Raw genomic sequence first — 17,026 nt, forward strand, 5'->3', positions numbered from 1 at the left:
GATACAATAGTCGAGTGGCTCCTCATATGCCACGTATTTCTGTAGTCAATGCAAAGCGGCGCTTGAGGAGGCTAAGCAGGGACCCCACTGCAGAGAGATGAATCACACTATGCCCTGTGGAAATCCGGGAGAATGGTTTGAGTTTAGCGACTGGTTAGAGAACGCACCTGCCATCATGTTTAGTGCTAACTGTGAAGAACGGAGGTGCTGATGTTGCGGTGTGGGGGTATTTTTCGGTTAGCATCTGGTCCCATCTCTGCGCTTAAGAAAATACTTACAAGGGGAGGCCACGACGTTTCGAACGAGGATTTACTTCAAACTTCGTACACTCTTAGTCCTACATTAGGACAACAAAATGTGTAAACAGTAACGCGTAATTCTCGAGCGTTATTGAGAAAATCGCGAGATAATTTCGGTCGTCAAATATATACCTGCGCGTGGCCGTTTTTACCATGAATCGACGGCAGCCATGTGGGTACCGTTCAAGCCCCGCAATCGGTAGATCGCTGGATCGAGTCCCGTTAGTTTTTTTTTCTTTTTAACAGTCATTTTTCTTTACTATTTATATTACAATTGATATAATAGGAAAAATACGTGTAATCGGATGAGCTTTTATTAAATTTACAATGTTATTTGGCAGTCTACAAATTTTTGTTACCACAAATAATATAATATTCATAACTATCGACTAGTAAACGACCAAATGCATAAAGTGATACTGAAAAATTTATGAGAAATTCCTTATACCCGGAAGGAGCCCGAAACGACTTATTACCTCCAAGTTTTGACCGGCACAGATGGCTTTCGAAAAATGTACAATTAATCGTCGCTTTCGAAATTACGAGTACAATGGCAGGATGATATTTTTCGTAAAAACGTGGAAAACAAAGTTAAACGGCACCAGCTGCATTGAATAAATGCTGTTTCCGTGTACACAAGGTCTTTTGAGGTTTTCCGTGGAAAAACAAACCTCGTTAACATTTTCAGAAACCTCTCTTTCAGCCGATAATTTGGAAGCAAACCAGGCATAACGCAAATATCAGCGCTGATAATTGATCGTGCAGTATCGAGTGTATTTTAACAGCGTCTTCACGAGAAACAATTTCTCGTTCTTTTTCAATTAAATACGAACAATTTTGAAGACACGGACAAGCATACATTTTCAGTATCACTTTATGTGTTTGGTCGTTTACTAGTCGATAGTTATGAATATTATATTATTTGTGATAGTAAAAATTTGTAGACTGCCAAATAACTTTGTAAATTTAATAACAGCTCATCCGATTACACGTATTTTTTTCCATTATATCAATGGTAATATAAATAGTAAAGAAAATAACTGCGTTAAAAACAAAATAAAAAAACTGACGAACGGGTCTCGATCCAGCAATTACGGGGCTCGAACGTTACCCACTCGGCTGCCGCCTCTTCCTGGTAGAAACGGCCACGCACAGGTAAATATTTGACAACCGAAATTATCTTGCGATTTTCTCAATAACGCTTGAGAAGTACGCGCTACTGCTTACACATTTTGTTGTCCTAATGGAGTACTACGAGTGTACGAAGTTTGCAGTAAATCCGCGTTCCAAACGTAGTGGCCTCCCCTTGTTAGTGGGGAAGGACATGATCTCTTTACAGCCTTATATACTGCGTACAGTAGAGGAACAGTTCGGAAACGATAACTGTAGCAGCACGACGACGCACCCTGTCATGAGGTAACATCAGTGAGGAAATGATGAGTGGTCAATAACATTCCTGAAATGGACCCGCGTGCCAAGGATCCCGACCTGAACCCGACACCTTCAGATGAGTTAAAACAGTGACTTCACTCCAGACCCCAGTGTCCAACATCACAACTTTCTCTGGTTTCGGTTATTGAGGAAAAATAGGCTGTCATTCCTATACAGATATACGGAAACCTCAATGAAAGTGTCAAAAGCAGAGTTCAAGCAGTCATAAAGGCGAAGGGTGGCTGCATTAATATCCGCTAATACGTGTCCGGGTATTTTTGATCAGATGGTGTATGAGAAAGTCGCAGATGTAAGAGCATATGGACTATCAGACCAATTGTGTGATTGGGTTGAAGAGTTCCTAGATAACAGAACGCAGTATGTCGTTCTCAATGGACAGAAGTCTTCCGAAGTAACAGTGATTTCAGGTGTGCCGCAGGGGAGTGTCGTAGAACCGTTGCTATTCATAATATACATAAATGACCTTGTGGATGACATCGGAAGTTAACTGAGGCTTTTTGCGGATGCTGCTATGGTATATCGAGAGGTTGTAACAATGGAAAATTGTACTGAAATGCAGGAGGATCTGCAGCGAATTGACGCATGATGCAGGGAATGGCAATTTAATCTCAATGTAGACAAGTGTAATGTGCTGCGAATACATAGAAAGAAAGATCCCTTATCATTTAGCTACAATATAGCAGGTCAGCAACTGGAAGCAGTTAATTCCATAAATTATCTGGGAGTACGCATTAGGAGTGATTTAAAATGGAATGATCAGATAAAGTTGATCGTCGGTAAAGCAGATGCCAGACAGATTCATTGGAAGAATCCTAAGGAAATGCAATCCGAAAACAAAGGAAGTAGGTTACAGCACGCTTGTTCGCCCACTGCTTGAATACTGCTCAGCAGTGTGGGATCCGTACCAGATAGGGTTGATAGAAGAGATAGAGAAGATCCAACGGAGAGCAGTGCGCATCGTTACAGGATCATTTAGTAATCGCGAAAGTGTTACGGAGATGATAGATAGACTCCAGTGGAAGACTCTGCAGGAGAGACGCTCAGTAGCTCGGTACGGGCTTTTGTCAAAGTTTCGAGAACATACCTTCACCGAAGAGTCAAGCAGTATATTGCTCCCTCCTACGTATATCTCAGGAAGAAACCACGAGGATAAAATCAGAGAGTAGAGCCCACACAGAGGCATACCGGCATACCGACAATCCTTCATTTCACGAACAATACGAGACTGGAACAGAAGGGAGAACCGATAGAGGTACTCGAGGTACCCTCCGCCATACACCGTCAGGTGGCTTGCGGAGTATGGATGTAGATGTAGATGTTGCTGCTGGAGGCTTCAGTGGAACAGGGAAGGTTTATGAGGACAGGTATGCTTCAGAGGTTCGCCGAAAATTCGCGGCTGTAGGCCTCTGGGCGCGGGAGGTTTGCTGGGTACAGATTGAAGAGCGGTGCTGCAGCAGGCTGCTGTTGCGGTCGATAGGCCGAGCTCTGCAGCTGCTCCGTCTGCAGCCGCTCTTGTCCGGCTTCCCTGGCTGCGCTGCACTTTGCACCAAGGTCACCCCCACACGCTGGCGCACTCCACCGCCATCACTCACACCTGCTACAATAATGGCCCACGAGGAACAATATACACTGCCCGACATCAATCACCCAGCAGATATGATCGGATGTCAAAGTAACTTTCTACATGAACACACTATCGGCGAGTGTGTGAAAAGTTTTAATGCCCTCTGACAGGTTCAAAATGGTTCAAATGGCTCTGAGCACTTTGGGACACGATCTGAGGTCATCAGTCCCCTAGAACTTAGAACTACTTAAACCTAACTAACCTAAGGACGTCGCACACATCCGTGCCCGAGGCAGGATTCGAACCTGCGACCGTAGCAGCAGCGCGGTTCCGGACTGAAGCGCCTAGAACCGCTCGGTCACAACGGCCGGCCCTCTGACAGGTTGGAAGGTCACCAGAGTACCTTAGTGATGTTTGTGTTTAGTGTTGTTACCAGGCCTCACGGAGTATACAGGGTGTTACAAAAAGGTACGGCCAAACTTTCAGGAAACATTCCTCACACACAAATAAAGAAAAGATGTTATGTGGACATGTGTCCGGAAACGCTTAATTTCCATGTTATAGCTCATTTTAGTTTCGTCAGTATGTACTTTACTTCCTCGATTCACCGCCAGTTGGCCCAAATGAAGGAAGGTAATGTTTACTTCGGTGCTTGTGTTGACATGCGACTCATTGCTCTACAGTACTAGCGTCAAGCACAGCAGTACGTAGCATCAACAGGTTAGTGTTCATCACGAACGTGGTTTTGCAGTCAGAGCAATGTTTACAAATGCGGTGTTGGCCGATGCCCATTTGATGTATGGATTAGCACGGGGCAATAGCCGTGACGCGGTACGTTTGTATCGAGACAGATTTCCAGAAAGAAGGTGTCCCGACAGGAAGACGTTCGAAGCAATTGATCGGCGTCTTAGGGAGCACGGAACATTCCAGCCTATGACTCGCGACTGGGGAAGACCTAGAACGACGAGGACACCTGCAATGGACGAGGCAATTCTTCGTGCAGTTGACGATAACCCTAATGTCAGCGTCAGAGAAGTTGCTGCTGTACAAGGTAACGTTGACCACGTCAATGTATGTAGAGTGCTACGGGAGAACCAGTTTCCGTACTATGTACAGCGTGTGCAGGCACTATCAGCAGCTGATTGGCCTCCACGGGTAAACTTCTGCGAATGGTTCATCCAACAATGTGTCAATCCTCATTTCAGTGCAAATGTTCTCTTTACGGATGAGGCTTCATTCCAACGTGATCAAATTGTAAATTTTCACAATCAACTGACGAGAATCCGCACGCAATTGTGCAATCACGTCATCAACACAGACTTTCTGTGAACGTTTGGGCATGCATTGATGGTGATGTCTTGATTGGGCCCCATGTTCTTCCACCTACGCTCAATGGAGCACGTTATCATGATTTCATACGGGGTACTCTACCTGTGCTGCTAGAACATGTGCCTTTACAAGTACGACACAACATGTGGTTCATGCACGATGGAGCTCCTGCACATTTCAGTCGAAGTGTTCGTACGCTTCTCAACAACAGATTCGGTGACCGATGGATTGGTAGAGGCGGACCAATTCCATGGCCTCCAAGCTCTCTTGACCTCAACCCTCTTTATTTTCATTTATGGGGGCATTTGAAAGCTCTTGTCTACGGAACCCTGGTACCAAACGTAGAGACTCTTCGTGCTCGTATTGTGGACAGCTGTGATACAATACGCCATTCTCGAGGACTGCATCAGCGCATCAGGGATTCCACGCGACGGAGGGTGGAAGCATGTATCCTCGCTAACGGAGAACATTTTGAACATTTCCTGTAAGTGTTTGAAGTCACGCTGTTGCTGTGTGTTTCCATTCCATGATTAACATGATTTGAAGAGAAGTAATAAAATGAGCTCTAACATGGAAAGTAAGCGTTTCCGGACACATGTCCACATAACATATTTTCTTTCTTTGTGTGTGAGGAATGTTTCCTGGAAATTTGGCCGTACCTTTTTGTAACCCCCTGTATAATTGGCGTGAACAGAGATGTTGAGTGCAAGTGTGAAGGATACGAAGATGCTCCGGACTTGGGTGAGACAGTGTTAACAGCAGCTGACGAAGTTTGAAAGGGGTTCCATTTGGCCTGCTGGTCGGATCGTGCAATACCCACATCTGTGGGGCATTCGGCTACGACAACGGCCCGATGTTGGACTGCATAGGAACATGAGGGCAGGCAAACTCGTCGTCGAGATTCTGTCTACCACGTCCAACTGTCACAAGGGAGGAACAGCACATTGTGCACTAACCACATCGTAGCCCCTCCATATCTGCACTGACGTAGAACGTCAAGCAATGGACTCCCTGCAACATTCCGCGTCATCATTGGTCGGAGACTAGCAGCAGCCGGACTAGGGATTTACCGTTCCACGCATTGAATGCCGTTATCATCACGACATAAACCGCTGAGATTGGATTGCTGCCGTGATTGGAAAGCATGGCCTGCGTCAGCGAGTACGGCGGCGATATGGAGAGAGGATTCATTCTTTCAATGTTTTGCAGAGGCACAGCTGCGTTACTTATGGCGTCATGGTGACTGATGGGAAACAAGCGGATGATAACAATCCATGCAGTCAGTTTTTGGAAAACTATCGACTCAGTCGGTTGTAGTGTTACTTATCGGTTGAATTATCCATTTAGCAGAATTCTAAGACATATTATTGGTAATGGAAATGAAATGAGCGTTTGGCGTCATTGACCGGGAGGCCCCTTGCGGAGCAGGTCCGGCCGCCGTGGTGCAGGTCTTATTACATTCGATGCCACATTGGGCGACCTGCGCGCCGGATGGGGATGAAATGATGATGAAGACAACACAACACTCAGTCCCTGAGCGGAGAAAATTCTCCGACCCAGCCGGGAATCGAACCCGGGGCCGTAGGACGGCAATCCGTCACGCTGACCACTCAGCTATCAGGGCGGAAATATTATTGGTAAAATGTAGCTACGAGAACGTGGTGAAAACTAAAGAAAAATGATAATTAGGGTTTAGAGTCCCATAGACGGCGAGGTCATTGGAGACTTAACGAAAGTTCGGAATGGGCAAGGAAGGTTGATAGAAATCGGCATTGTCTTTCTCAGAGGAACAATCACGGCTGTTGCCTTAACTCATTTCGACAACCAACAGGCAACCTTCATCTGCCCGGACGGGAATTTTAACCTCTACCCTCTAAGACGCGAATTCACCACGCAGTGGCAATATAGATTAAGCGAAATCCCCACTTTATCACCTAATTAGGCCCTAAAAGCCAGATTTTCGGTTAGATTGTGAGATTGTCAAACGGGCATTCCACAACATGTTATCCCAGAGAAAGACAGAAGTTGATTCCCACCTCCGTAACGCCTGTACAGTGGCGCTCATCGTGGAGGCAGGACGATTCGAATCTTGATGGTAGAAAAAGTTTCCATCGCCAACCATTGCCAGGTAATGGGAGAAAAGGAGGTGGGTGGCTTACAGTTCCCGATCACCTGAAGTTGCGCAAATGTTCTGTATTAAATTTCTAACCTCTCCGCAATTTGTTGTGGCGTGGAGGCATGTGATTAATGTTGGTTCTGACCTGACCGTCGGGTAGTGTCGTTAAGTCCGGCGATCCCTCTGGTGCTATTCGAGAGCAGTAGAATACGTGTCGGCACCAGATTCAAACTCTCTCTTCTCCCATCATCACGCAACACAAACATGACACACGACATATCCAAATTCCAAATAGCCATCTACACTCAACAGACACTTCAAACACAACTGTCACACACACACACACACACACACACACACACACACACACACACACACACACACACACACACATGAAAAGGACCGCTGTGTTCACAATAAGGCCCACAGACGTTGAGATAGTGCACTAGTATTCGGAAGCGCAATAGTCTAAGTGCATTCACACCAGTGCAGTTAATTTCGGTTTACTTAAATGTGTCGAGCAAATGTTTGGATAGATCTCCAAATAAAATTCTGCCGATGCCCAGCCCACTACTTGTACAACCCAAGATTAAGCTACGATTATATCGAATTAACACAGGGCAACGAGCAGATACGAAGTGCGACGGCACGCATTGTCTCATGCTGAAAACGTGCGGGAAAAACTCTTATAGGAAGTGCTAAAAAATTCAGCCGGAAGGAAGCCTACAAAAAATACTCCTAATTTCTCGCGAAAGCCTTCTCAGGATTCCTAGTATCGGTTTTTAGTATGGGACTTACGAATGTTCTTCTGTCGAATTACTCGTCTGAACGAGTAGCAGTGGTTTCAGAAACAGCAACAGCGAGGCTTCAATCTCTAGTCGAGCTTCACATGGCTTCATTACGAGTCAGCTATGTCAGCCCCTGCTGCGCAGTACTTTTGTCACAGAGTGACAGAGGGCTGAGTATCGATCGTCGTCACTATCACTGGACACACTCGGACGTCCGTATGGAGCTTATCATTCGCCGCCCGCAGATCAGCGGGCAGTTCGGTGGGCGCGATCCCCGTGCGCTACTTCCGCAGCGTGATAGCTGTAATCGACACATCCGCCGACCTGCCACTACGCTCTCTCTGCCCTATTGTGCTCTATGCTTGTCAAACCCACATGTTGCAACAACCGGTTCCGGAAAAAAAACATATGCCCCGGTGTAAAAACTGGAGCCCTTGCTCACAGATGAAGCTACTTCATGAAGCAAAAATTGACACAATAGCGTTAAGTGCCGCAACGCTGGAGATCTTTTAGCTTTTGGACAATACATCGGTAGCTTCTCGCACGTTGTACTAGCTCATAACGACCCTTTTATTGTGCTTCCTGGCCGCATGTGTGTGTGTGTGTGTGTGTGTGTGTGTGTGTGTGTGTGTGTGTGAGCTATCAAGGTTGCGAAATCCTGACAAATGGGACCTAAAAGCCTTTAGACTACGTTAATTTTTACGCGAAGATGAACCAAATCCCGAGATCTGGATTAAAGTCCGTTAGTCTTGTATCGCGGCTACGAGGTTTCTCAAATTTGTCTAGCCTTATAACCGTGTCGTATTTCCGTTTCTTTATCACTAACAGGAAACCGTCTTCGTGATATGTTAAGATGTGCATTCAAGTTCTAAGGCCTCCGCCGGCCGCGGTGGTCTAGCGGTTCTGGCGCTGCAGTCCGGAACCGCGGGACTGCTACGGTCGCAGGTTCGAATCCTGCCTCGGGCATGAGTGTGTGTGATGTCCTTAGGTTAGTTAGATTTAAGTAGTTCTAAGTTCTAGGGGACTTATGACCTAAGATGTTGAGTCCCATAGTGCTCAGAGCCATTTTCTAAGGCCTCCAATTTTTTTTCTCTCCAGACTGGAAAGAGAGAGAAACATGCGCATTGTTTTAAAATGAGGCCGCGTTCATTGTCAATACGTCCCATTGTCAATACGTCCCAGAGATGGCAGCACCGTACGGCAGATGGAATTTTACCGCCAGCGGTGAGAATGAGAACTGTTTTCAATACTTAAAATGGCGACGTTTTGCTTACTTGAACAGCGTGCAATCATTCGTTTTCTGAATTTGCGTGGTGTGAAACCAATTGAAATTCATCGACAGTTGAAGGAGACATGTGGTGATGGAGTTATGGATGTGTCGAAAGTGTGTTCGTGGGTGGGTTCTGTGCACACAATCCTGCATGATGACCTGAAAATGCGAAAAGTGTTATCCAGGTGGGTGCCACGAATGCTGACGGACAACCACATGGCTGCCCATGTGGCATGTTGCCAAGCAATGTTGATGCGCAACGACAGCATGAATGGGACTTTCTTTTTGTCGGTTGTGACAATGGATGAGACGTGGGTGCCATTTTTCAATCCAGAAAAAAAGCACCAGTCAGCTCAATGGAAGCACACAGATTCACCCCCACCAAAAAAATTTCGGGTAACCGCCAGTGCTGAAAAAATGGTGTCCATGTTCTGGGACAGCGAGGGCGTAATCCTTACCCATTGCGTTCCAAAGGGCACTACGGTAACAGGTGCATCCTACGAAAATGTTTTGAAGAACAAATTCCTTCCTGCACTGCAACAAAAACGTCCGGGAAGGGCTGCGCGTGTGCTGTTTCACCAAGACAACGCACCCGCACATCGAGCTAACGTTACCCAACACTTTCTTCGTGATAACAACTTTGAAGTGATTCCTTATGCTCAATCAATTCCTACTCACCTGACCCGGCTCCTAGTGACTTTTGGCTTTTTCCAACAATGAAAGACACTCTCCGTGGCCGCACATTCACCAGCCGTGCTGCTATTGCCTCAGCGATTTTCCAGTGGTCAAAACAGACTCCTAAAGAAGCCTTCGCCGCTGCCATGGAATCATGGCGTCAGCGTTGTGAAAAATGTGTACATCTGCAGGGCGATTACGTCGAGAAGTAACGCCAGTTTCATCGATTTCGGGCGAGTAGTTAATTAGAAAAAAATCGGAGGCCTTAGAACTTGAATGCACCTCGTATAAACCTAGGACAGCTGTTAGGCCTGCAGTTGAGGGCGCTTTGTGGATAATGTTAGAGAATGAAGTTTCGTCAACATCTGCATACGTACGCTGCAAACCACTTTGAAGTGTATGGCGGAGGATACTTCGGATCCTAACACGAGTCAGGGTTGCTTCCGTTCTAGTCGTGTATTGGGCGCAGGAAGGAAGACTGCATTAACACCACAGACAGGTGTCTGAAGACAGGTGTTATAAACATTCTTCAGAAAGACGACGCTGTGTGGCAGCAAATATTTCAGTTTCAGTGGAGTAATATCAGACTCAGGGGCATTTTTGTTTCTCATGTCTAATGTGTCCACACACAATGGCCGACGTGATCCATGGGAATGAAGCTGTCAAGCGGGTTCGAAGTGCTCAAAAAATGGACCTGATGACCATGTCCTCACGGTCATCAGTGCTGTAATTGATGCCTGACGTTGTGGCTTAATCTATCCATACGACGCAGGTGTTTCGGATCACTACAGGTTTGCCACCGTCGGCTATGTTGCCGTAGTAGTTGTCGGGCAGACTGGTGGACAGTTGAAGAGTGGAAATAGAAAACATTCTAAGTGCCTTTTTATTCAAAATGGAATTGTGTAATTGAGAGATTTTTTCATTAACGTAAAAGAAATGAGAAACTGATTTTGTTGATTACAGTTTGTGGTGTCACAAGGCTTATGCCTGTCTCACCCCTTATTAAATAGACCAAGACTTATACGAATAATTGTAAGAACAGTTGTTATTATTATTATGTTCTTTAAGTTTGTTTTTGGGTTTTCAGAAATACTGTGGGAACAAAGTTTATTTATGTTGCAGATAACGTGGAAGACGTTTCCCAACGATCACCACGAAAGTTCGACGTAGCGACAAGTGGGCAAGGAATAAAACGAATGCTGCAAACTACCGCGAGCCATGGAAAAACCTGAGCCGCGAGGGCGTCGAGCTTCCTAGGTCGTTGCTGGACAACGTCAAAGGAAGAGATATTCTGCCTTCTCTTTGTAAACAGATCGATAGAGTCTTTCAAGGTTCATGTAGAACGTACAGGCGGGTGACTCATTAGGTGGGACCCGATGCCTGTAATACTTCCACAGTTATTCAAAAGTTGTTAAACGGCAAAACTAATAGTTCATCATTTATATAGACAAAAAGTAGTAAAGATACAGGAAAGGAAGAGTTGCGGCGTCACAACGAAAAGTGATACATCGCTCAGCAACGAAGAAGGACGTAAACAGCGGGCGTTACGTGGTGAAAACAAATGAACTGATAAAATAATAAGTATGTAACTAAGCATAAAGCCACGTAACACTGCAAGTTCTACTAGTTAAAATATCTCTGTTGTATTTCTGTACTTGTGTTATCCCAAATACAGTGTCTTTGTAATAATGGCGCTTTGAACAAAAAGCTTTCTTATTGGCACTTAGAACCAGTTTCCTATTACGGCACTTAAAAACATGTTCAATTATTATTTATTTACTATTTGTCTCACTATTTTTTGCAGTGCTTTGGAGGAGCAATATAATCCTGTGACCAACTCATTTATACTAATACTTTATGCGTAAAAAAGGCATACATTGTCTTGATTGTTTCGACACTCAGAATGTTTTTCATGTGCACCCTTAAACTGAAGATGTAGCCACTGTACAGCATTCCATAATGATGTCAGTGAGAGCTTGGATTGCCTGATCAGTATTATCCCGTGTAGTAAGTTCAGGTGGTGGTGTCATCTCGTTTGGAACATTGATCCCCTCCCAGGTAGTGGAGGAGATATGAGTTACTCCACGAACATCACTATCCCTCACTGTTGTAGTCATACTCATCAACATGCAATCAAATACTGCAAAGTCTCCTAAAACCTCCTTTTCGTGCCATTACACGCAGACATAAGGAATGAGACCCTGCTGTCCCGATGCTTTGACGAAATGTGTCTGGAATCACATGTCTTATCCTCTTACATTACCTGTACTATCCTGAAAAAAAAAAAACACGTAATATATGCTGTGTGTTGTATATCTTGATCTACATCATTCCGAGATGATCCTTAGATGAATAAAGATAAATAAATAAAAATGAAATAAATGAACATCGCGGCTTGGCTGGGCAATTGGTCTAACCTTGTCTTCGCTTGCCCGCATCTCGTGGTCGTGCGGTAGCGTTCTCGCTTCCCACGCCCGGGTTCGAGTCCCGGCGGGGTCAGGGATTTTCTCTGCCTCGTGATGGCTGGGTGTTGTGTGCTGTCCTTAGGTTAGTTAGGTTTAAGTAGTTCTAAGTTCTAGGGGACTTATGACCACGGCAGTTGAGTCCCATAGTGCTCAGAGCCATTTGAACCTTGTCTTCGCCGTTATTACAAGAGTGGTACATGGGGGGCCGAAGTGTGTTCCTGTTTTCTTGACTTGATGTTGGTTTTATAAACTTTGGACTTCCCCCGTCGGAGGTTCGAGTCCTCCCTCGGGCATGAGTGTGTGTCGTTCCTTAGCGTAAGTTAGTTAAATTAAGTAGTATGTGAGCTTAGGGACCGATGACCTCAGCAGTTTGGTCCCATAAGTCCTTGCCACAAATTTCCAATTTATAAACTTTGTTTGGAGGTCTTCACGGGATGATAGGCATCTGTCTTCAAGAGAGAGCCAATTCTGGTTTTTCAACATTTCCATCACAGTGACACGTAAGTCAACAAAACTATCACCACTCCTGCTTCCCTTCTTGGTATAATTCCAATAACCCCTGTTAACTTTATTTGCTATGAGCCCTACATAACTACGTCAATTTAAAATGACAACAAAATTAATATTCTTCTACAACTACATCTGAATTCAAAGTCACCGAACGGTACGTGGCACGATACCAACTCCCCACAATTCATCTACGCGTAGAATTTCTCTACCTTAGTGTCGTCGTCGGAACGTGGCCTCTCGGAATTAAAGTGAGTAATTTTTCCGCAATGCACAACTTCTTTCTTGTAAATTTTCGCACTAAAGTTTGTTGTACATTTCTGTGTGGCTCTTCTTTGAATCAGTTTTACCTCTTTCTTTAATACGACTCAAGAGGGTGCCAAATGACTAACAACACTCTGGAATAGATCGCATGTGGGATTTGTAAACATTCTTTCGCGCGCCAGTGGCACATCCAAAGTATCTTTCCAAAAAAATTACATCTGGCATCTGTCTCTATCCAGGGCTAGATTTATAGTGTCTGATCAAAAGTATGTGAAAACCCCTACGTATTGTGGAATAGATCTCTACATGTCATGAGGATCGGGCCGCAAGTATGAAACGACGTGGGGAGTATTGCGTTGCGGTAGAGAAGCATCAACAGCACAATGGGTCGATCAGGAGAGATCAGTGACTTAGAACTTGGACTAGTCATTGGATATCACCTAGGTAACAAATCGAGCGGTGATGTTCCAACTCTGCTAAATATGCCCAAGTCGACTGCTTGTGATGTGACTGAAGTGACAATGCGAAGCAACAAACACAGCTAAACCAAGCCTAGCAAACTTATGAAATGACAGACAGGGACCATCGAGTGCTCCGAAGGATCGTTGTAAAAGAATCGTATAAAATCGGCAGCAGCAGAGTGCTATCAGCAGCCCAGCTAGCACAATGACTGTCCATACGCACTTAAAAAGAATGAAGTTCAATGATGGAGCATCTCCTCATTAGCCACACATTTATGTGGTCACTGTTGGTAAGTGATGCTTGTGGTGGTGTAAAGAGTGCCGCCAATGGGCAGTGAATGAGTGGAAAAGAGCGATTTGGAATGATGAATCATGTTATATGATGAACCCTGTGCCAGTCCAATTGAATGGTTTGGGTTTGGCGAATTCCTGAAGAACATTAACTGCCATCATGCGTAGTGCCAGCAGTGAAGAACAAAGGAGGTGGTGTTATGGAATGTGCTCTTTTCCGTGTTTGGGATTGATCCCCTATCGCGTTTAAGAAATGCTAAATGCAGAAGGCTATGAATGCCTTTTGCAGAACTGTACAGCATACAGTACAGTAACAGTTCGGAGACGCTGATTGTATGGATCAACATGACAGTCCGCCCTACCTTATAGCAGCATCTAAGAGGCAATGATTTGTGGACAATAACATTCCTGAAATGGAGTGACCTGCCACGAGTTCCGGCCCAGGGATGAGTTAGTACGTTGACTTCACTCAAGACCCCGGCGTCCAACATCAATACCTTCTTGGTTTCGGCTCTCGAGGAAAAATGGGCCGCCATTCGTACACAGACATTCAGACACCTCACTGAAAATGTCACCAACAGAGGTCAAGCCGTCATAAAGGCTAAGAGTCCACATACCCTATATTAATGCTAATAGGAGGTCGGATACTTTTAATGAGAAAGTGTATGTGGTCGCTTCACCTTATATCGCTCTGACAGAAACTCTGAGCTACTTCAAGGTTGTACTGATTCCAGTGACTGCTCGATGATCATGTAGTAAAATGATAAGGGGTCGAATCCTCCTGGGAGATTTAAATAGAGTGCCGAACATGGACACAAAACCACCATCTTCCCTTTCGTGGAAAATGCTCGTATTAATGCCCCGGTCCGGCACAAATTTTAACCGCGGCCACGAATTTTCTAAAAACCGCGCATATTCCGCTGCAGAATGAAAGAATCATTCTGAAATCTGATCCTTTAGCCTATTTACACGCGTCTCATTACGTTTACACATGCTTGGAGTAAGCTGTCAATCTTTGCTGTAGGTGCTGATCATCTGCAAGTATCTTTGCATTTAGACACTTTCTAATGATATCACCTCCCTTAGCCAACCACTTAGCCTGTGAACGAGCTCACATGGCTACTACGTTATTCTCCCAGTCATTTACCTATATCGTGAACAGCAGTAGTCCTATCACACTACTTTTAGGCACGTTGGATGCTACCTTTGATTCTTAGGCTGCCTCGCCGTTTGAGAAAAACACTGTTAGTTTGACAAATTCAGTCAAGTATGTCTGGATATTTCGCATGCACTTGTTCTCAAAAGCCAAAAGTAACACAGCGACGACTTGACCTATACTATGTACTGCTTACTGGATTTCTTGAACGAGCAGAGAGATAGCCCGTAATAGCCACGAAATGTCTGATATTCAACCAGTTTTTGTGCCTACAACTGATCCACTGTTAATTCTTTTCCCTGTATTTCGAGTATCAGCTTTGCAGTCGCTTTCAACGAAGTCGGCGTCTAAGAAACCTGTACTCTGCTCATTATGTGGTCCCTGCGATGTTAAGATGTCACGCAGTGCTGAAACCATGGCTTGGCGAAATATTAGCTTCTTATCTCATATAATTGGCATAAAACCCTGTCACGATTGTATTTCGTAGTTACAGACTCATTGCATTTTAAAATGATTGCGCTGGTGACTTCAATTCACAATTGCATGCTAGTGTTGCGATTTTCGCTCTATAATAACGTGGGCGGGAACAGCTTCAACATTCCCCTTCAACCTCGCTAATTGCAGTTACTCGCATCTGAGGTGTGACTGTAGGCACGGCGATAACCGTATACAACCACATTTTCACAGCCGAACTAATTATTTCATTGTTTTCATTTGCGAGATTTAGACATGAATTATTCACGTCAACCAAATTACGGTAAAACTGAAATCTGAAAATTTAAAAACACAATTCAGAGGAAGCAGACGGGATGGAAACTACGGATGTGGGAACAAAGAAACCAATGACATGTGAAAATGTTTACGAGAATCGGTATTGTAACATGTTTGATCGGTTAGCCCGGTTACCTTTTGGTATATCGAAAACGCGTAATCAGTTAATGCAAAAATTGCAGTAAATACGGCTCTCAGCAAAGTATCTGGTTTCATTAACGAAGCCTGTTAACATAGATCATATGTGTTGTAGCTACCCAAGTTGTCTTCGTTTACGCAGTGCACTGTTAAATACATTTATTTACGGCAGTATGAGAGAAGCGACTCGTGGAACATTTATAGAATTTATTTTTACTTGCGCTCTGAGTACGAAGACGTCAACCACTAGCGAACTTGTACATAAATACAGCGCCAAAATCATTCTGAACAAAGTTCCACTCTTTTCATTCTGTACCAAGTTCTACTCTTTTGCGCTGTAGACTGTAACGAGCTGTTTGTTGTCTTTTCTTAGCAATTACAAAGATGAAACACTATCACATATGAGTGAAAAAAGTTCGAAAATATGAGCTTTGCTGCAAGCACAAATAAGAAATTAGTCAACCATTGAAGCAATGTGCAAACTTGTCAACAATACACTAATTTGAACTTGTTTATTGCTAAATGCATTGCAGATGATAATATACTTCAATTTTTCCAGAAAATTATTTTTTTTTTAGTTTTACATAGTTCAGAGGTTAAAAATTCCTGTCTTATTGGAGAAAAAAAAAAAAAAGATCTGCAAAACAATCGCAGATAACGATTAAATTTCAACGAAGAGTAAAGAGTTTACTACAGTAGCAGACAATTAACCTTATATATGGACAGCAACGCACTGAAATTCTAGCATTTAGTTGTTACGAATTAGTTTATCAATTTATTAATGTGACACTTACCCTCGCTCGAACTGTTTCCAGAAGTCGTGTCCGAAGAAGCCGCTCATGTCTCGTTCCTGCCGATCGCCGCCCGCTGCCCCAGAAGCCGCGAGGGGCAGCAGCAGGGCGCATACCGCCACCCCCAGGAAGCTTAATCGCAAGCTCCTAAATGACATGGTTAACAGAATCTGCAATTAATGCCTCGAAACCTCTTCAACGAGCGCTGGCTAACAACAAACTATGACTGACGCGCCGCTGGCGTACGTTATATACATAGGCTGTAGGCGACTGTAGCGCCACGGCGGCCGGCCGCTGCAACGGCGAACTCCAGAAACTTCGCCTTTGCCCCATTGGCCGACATTCAACGCTATCTGGCGACCTGCGGAGAACTAACACGCTGTTCATCTTGTGCGCAGATGGCCAGTTGCGTTCTTATACATCATATGCCACGCATATAGTTCACAGTACAGCATGTTGTTTGTAATTAATTACTTCTCGCTAAATCGCGAGTGGTGACAGCATACATAAATTAACTTTTTTTCGAACTCTCCTTTCTGCATAAATATTTCAATTTTTTGTCACATCGACTTGTATGTTTGTTGGTAAAAGCTGTGTTTTGTCATATCTTCTGCTGGTATGTTTTCTCTTTTCTTTTGTATTGTGAAAGCTATTTTCTTGTCTTTTTGTTGCAGAAAATAATAGGAGGC

General features: G+C 44.4%; 1 protein-coding gene across 1 annotated transcript in view; it reads right to left on the reverse strand.

Annotated features, from left to right (window-relative positions):
* LOC126091933 (transforming growth factor-beta-induced protein ig-h3-like) overlaps window positions 1-16,565 on the reverse strand; it is a 134,043-nt gene extending 117,478 nt beyond the window's left edge. Inside the window, exon 1 of the mRNA XM_049907255.1 lies at window positions 16,341-16,565. Within this exon, the coding sequence (XP_049763212.1) occupies window positions 16,341-16,495 (155 nt within the window). The 5' untranslated portion in view covers window positions 16,496-16,565. The remainder of the gene's footprint in view (window positions 1-16,340) is intronic.
* Between the last annotated feature and the right edge of the window lie 461 nt (window positions 16,566-17,026).

This window comes from Schistocerca cancellata, chromosome 7 (assembly GCF_023864275.1).
Source record: "Schistocerca cancellata isolate TAMUIC-IGC-003103 chromosome 7, iqSchCanc2.1, whole genome shotgun sequence".
NCBI lineage: Eukaryota > Metazoa > Arthropoda > Insecta > Orthoptera > Acrididae > Schistocerca > Schistocerca cancellata.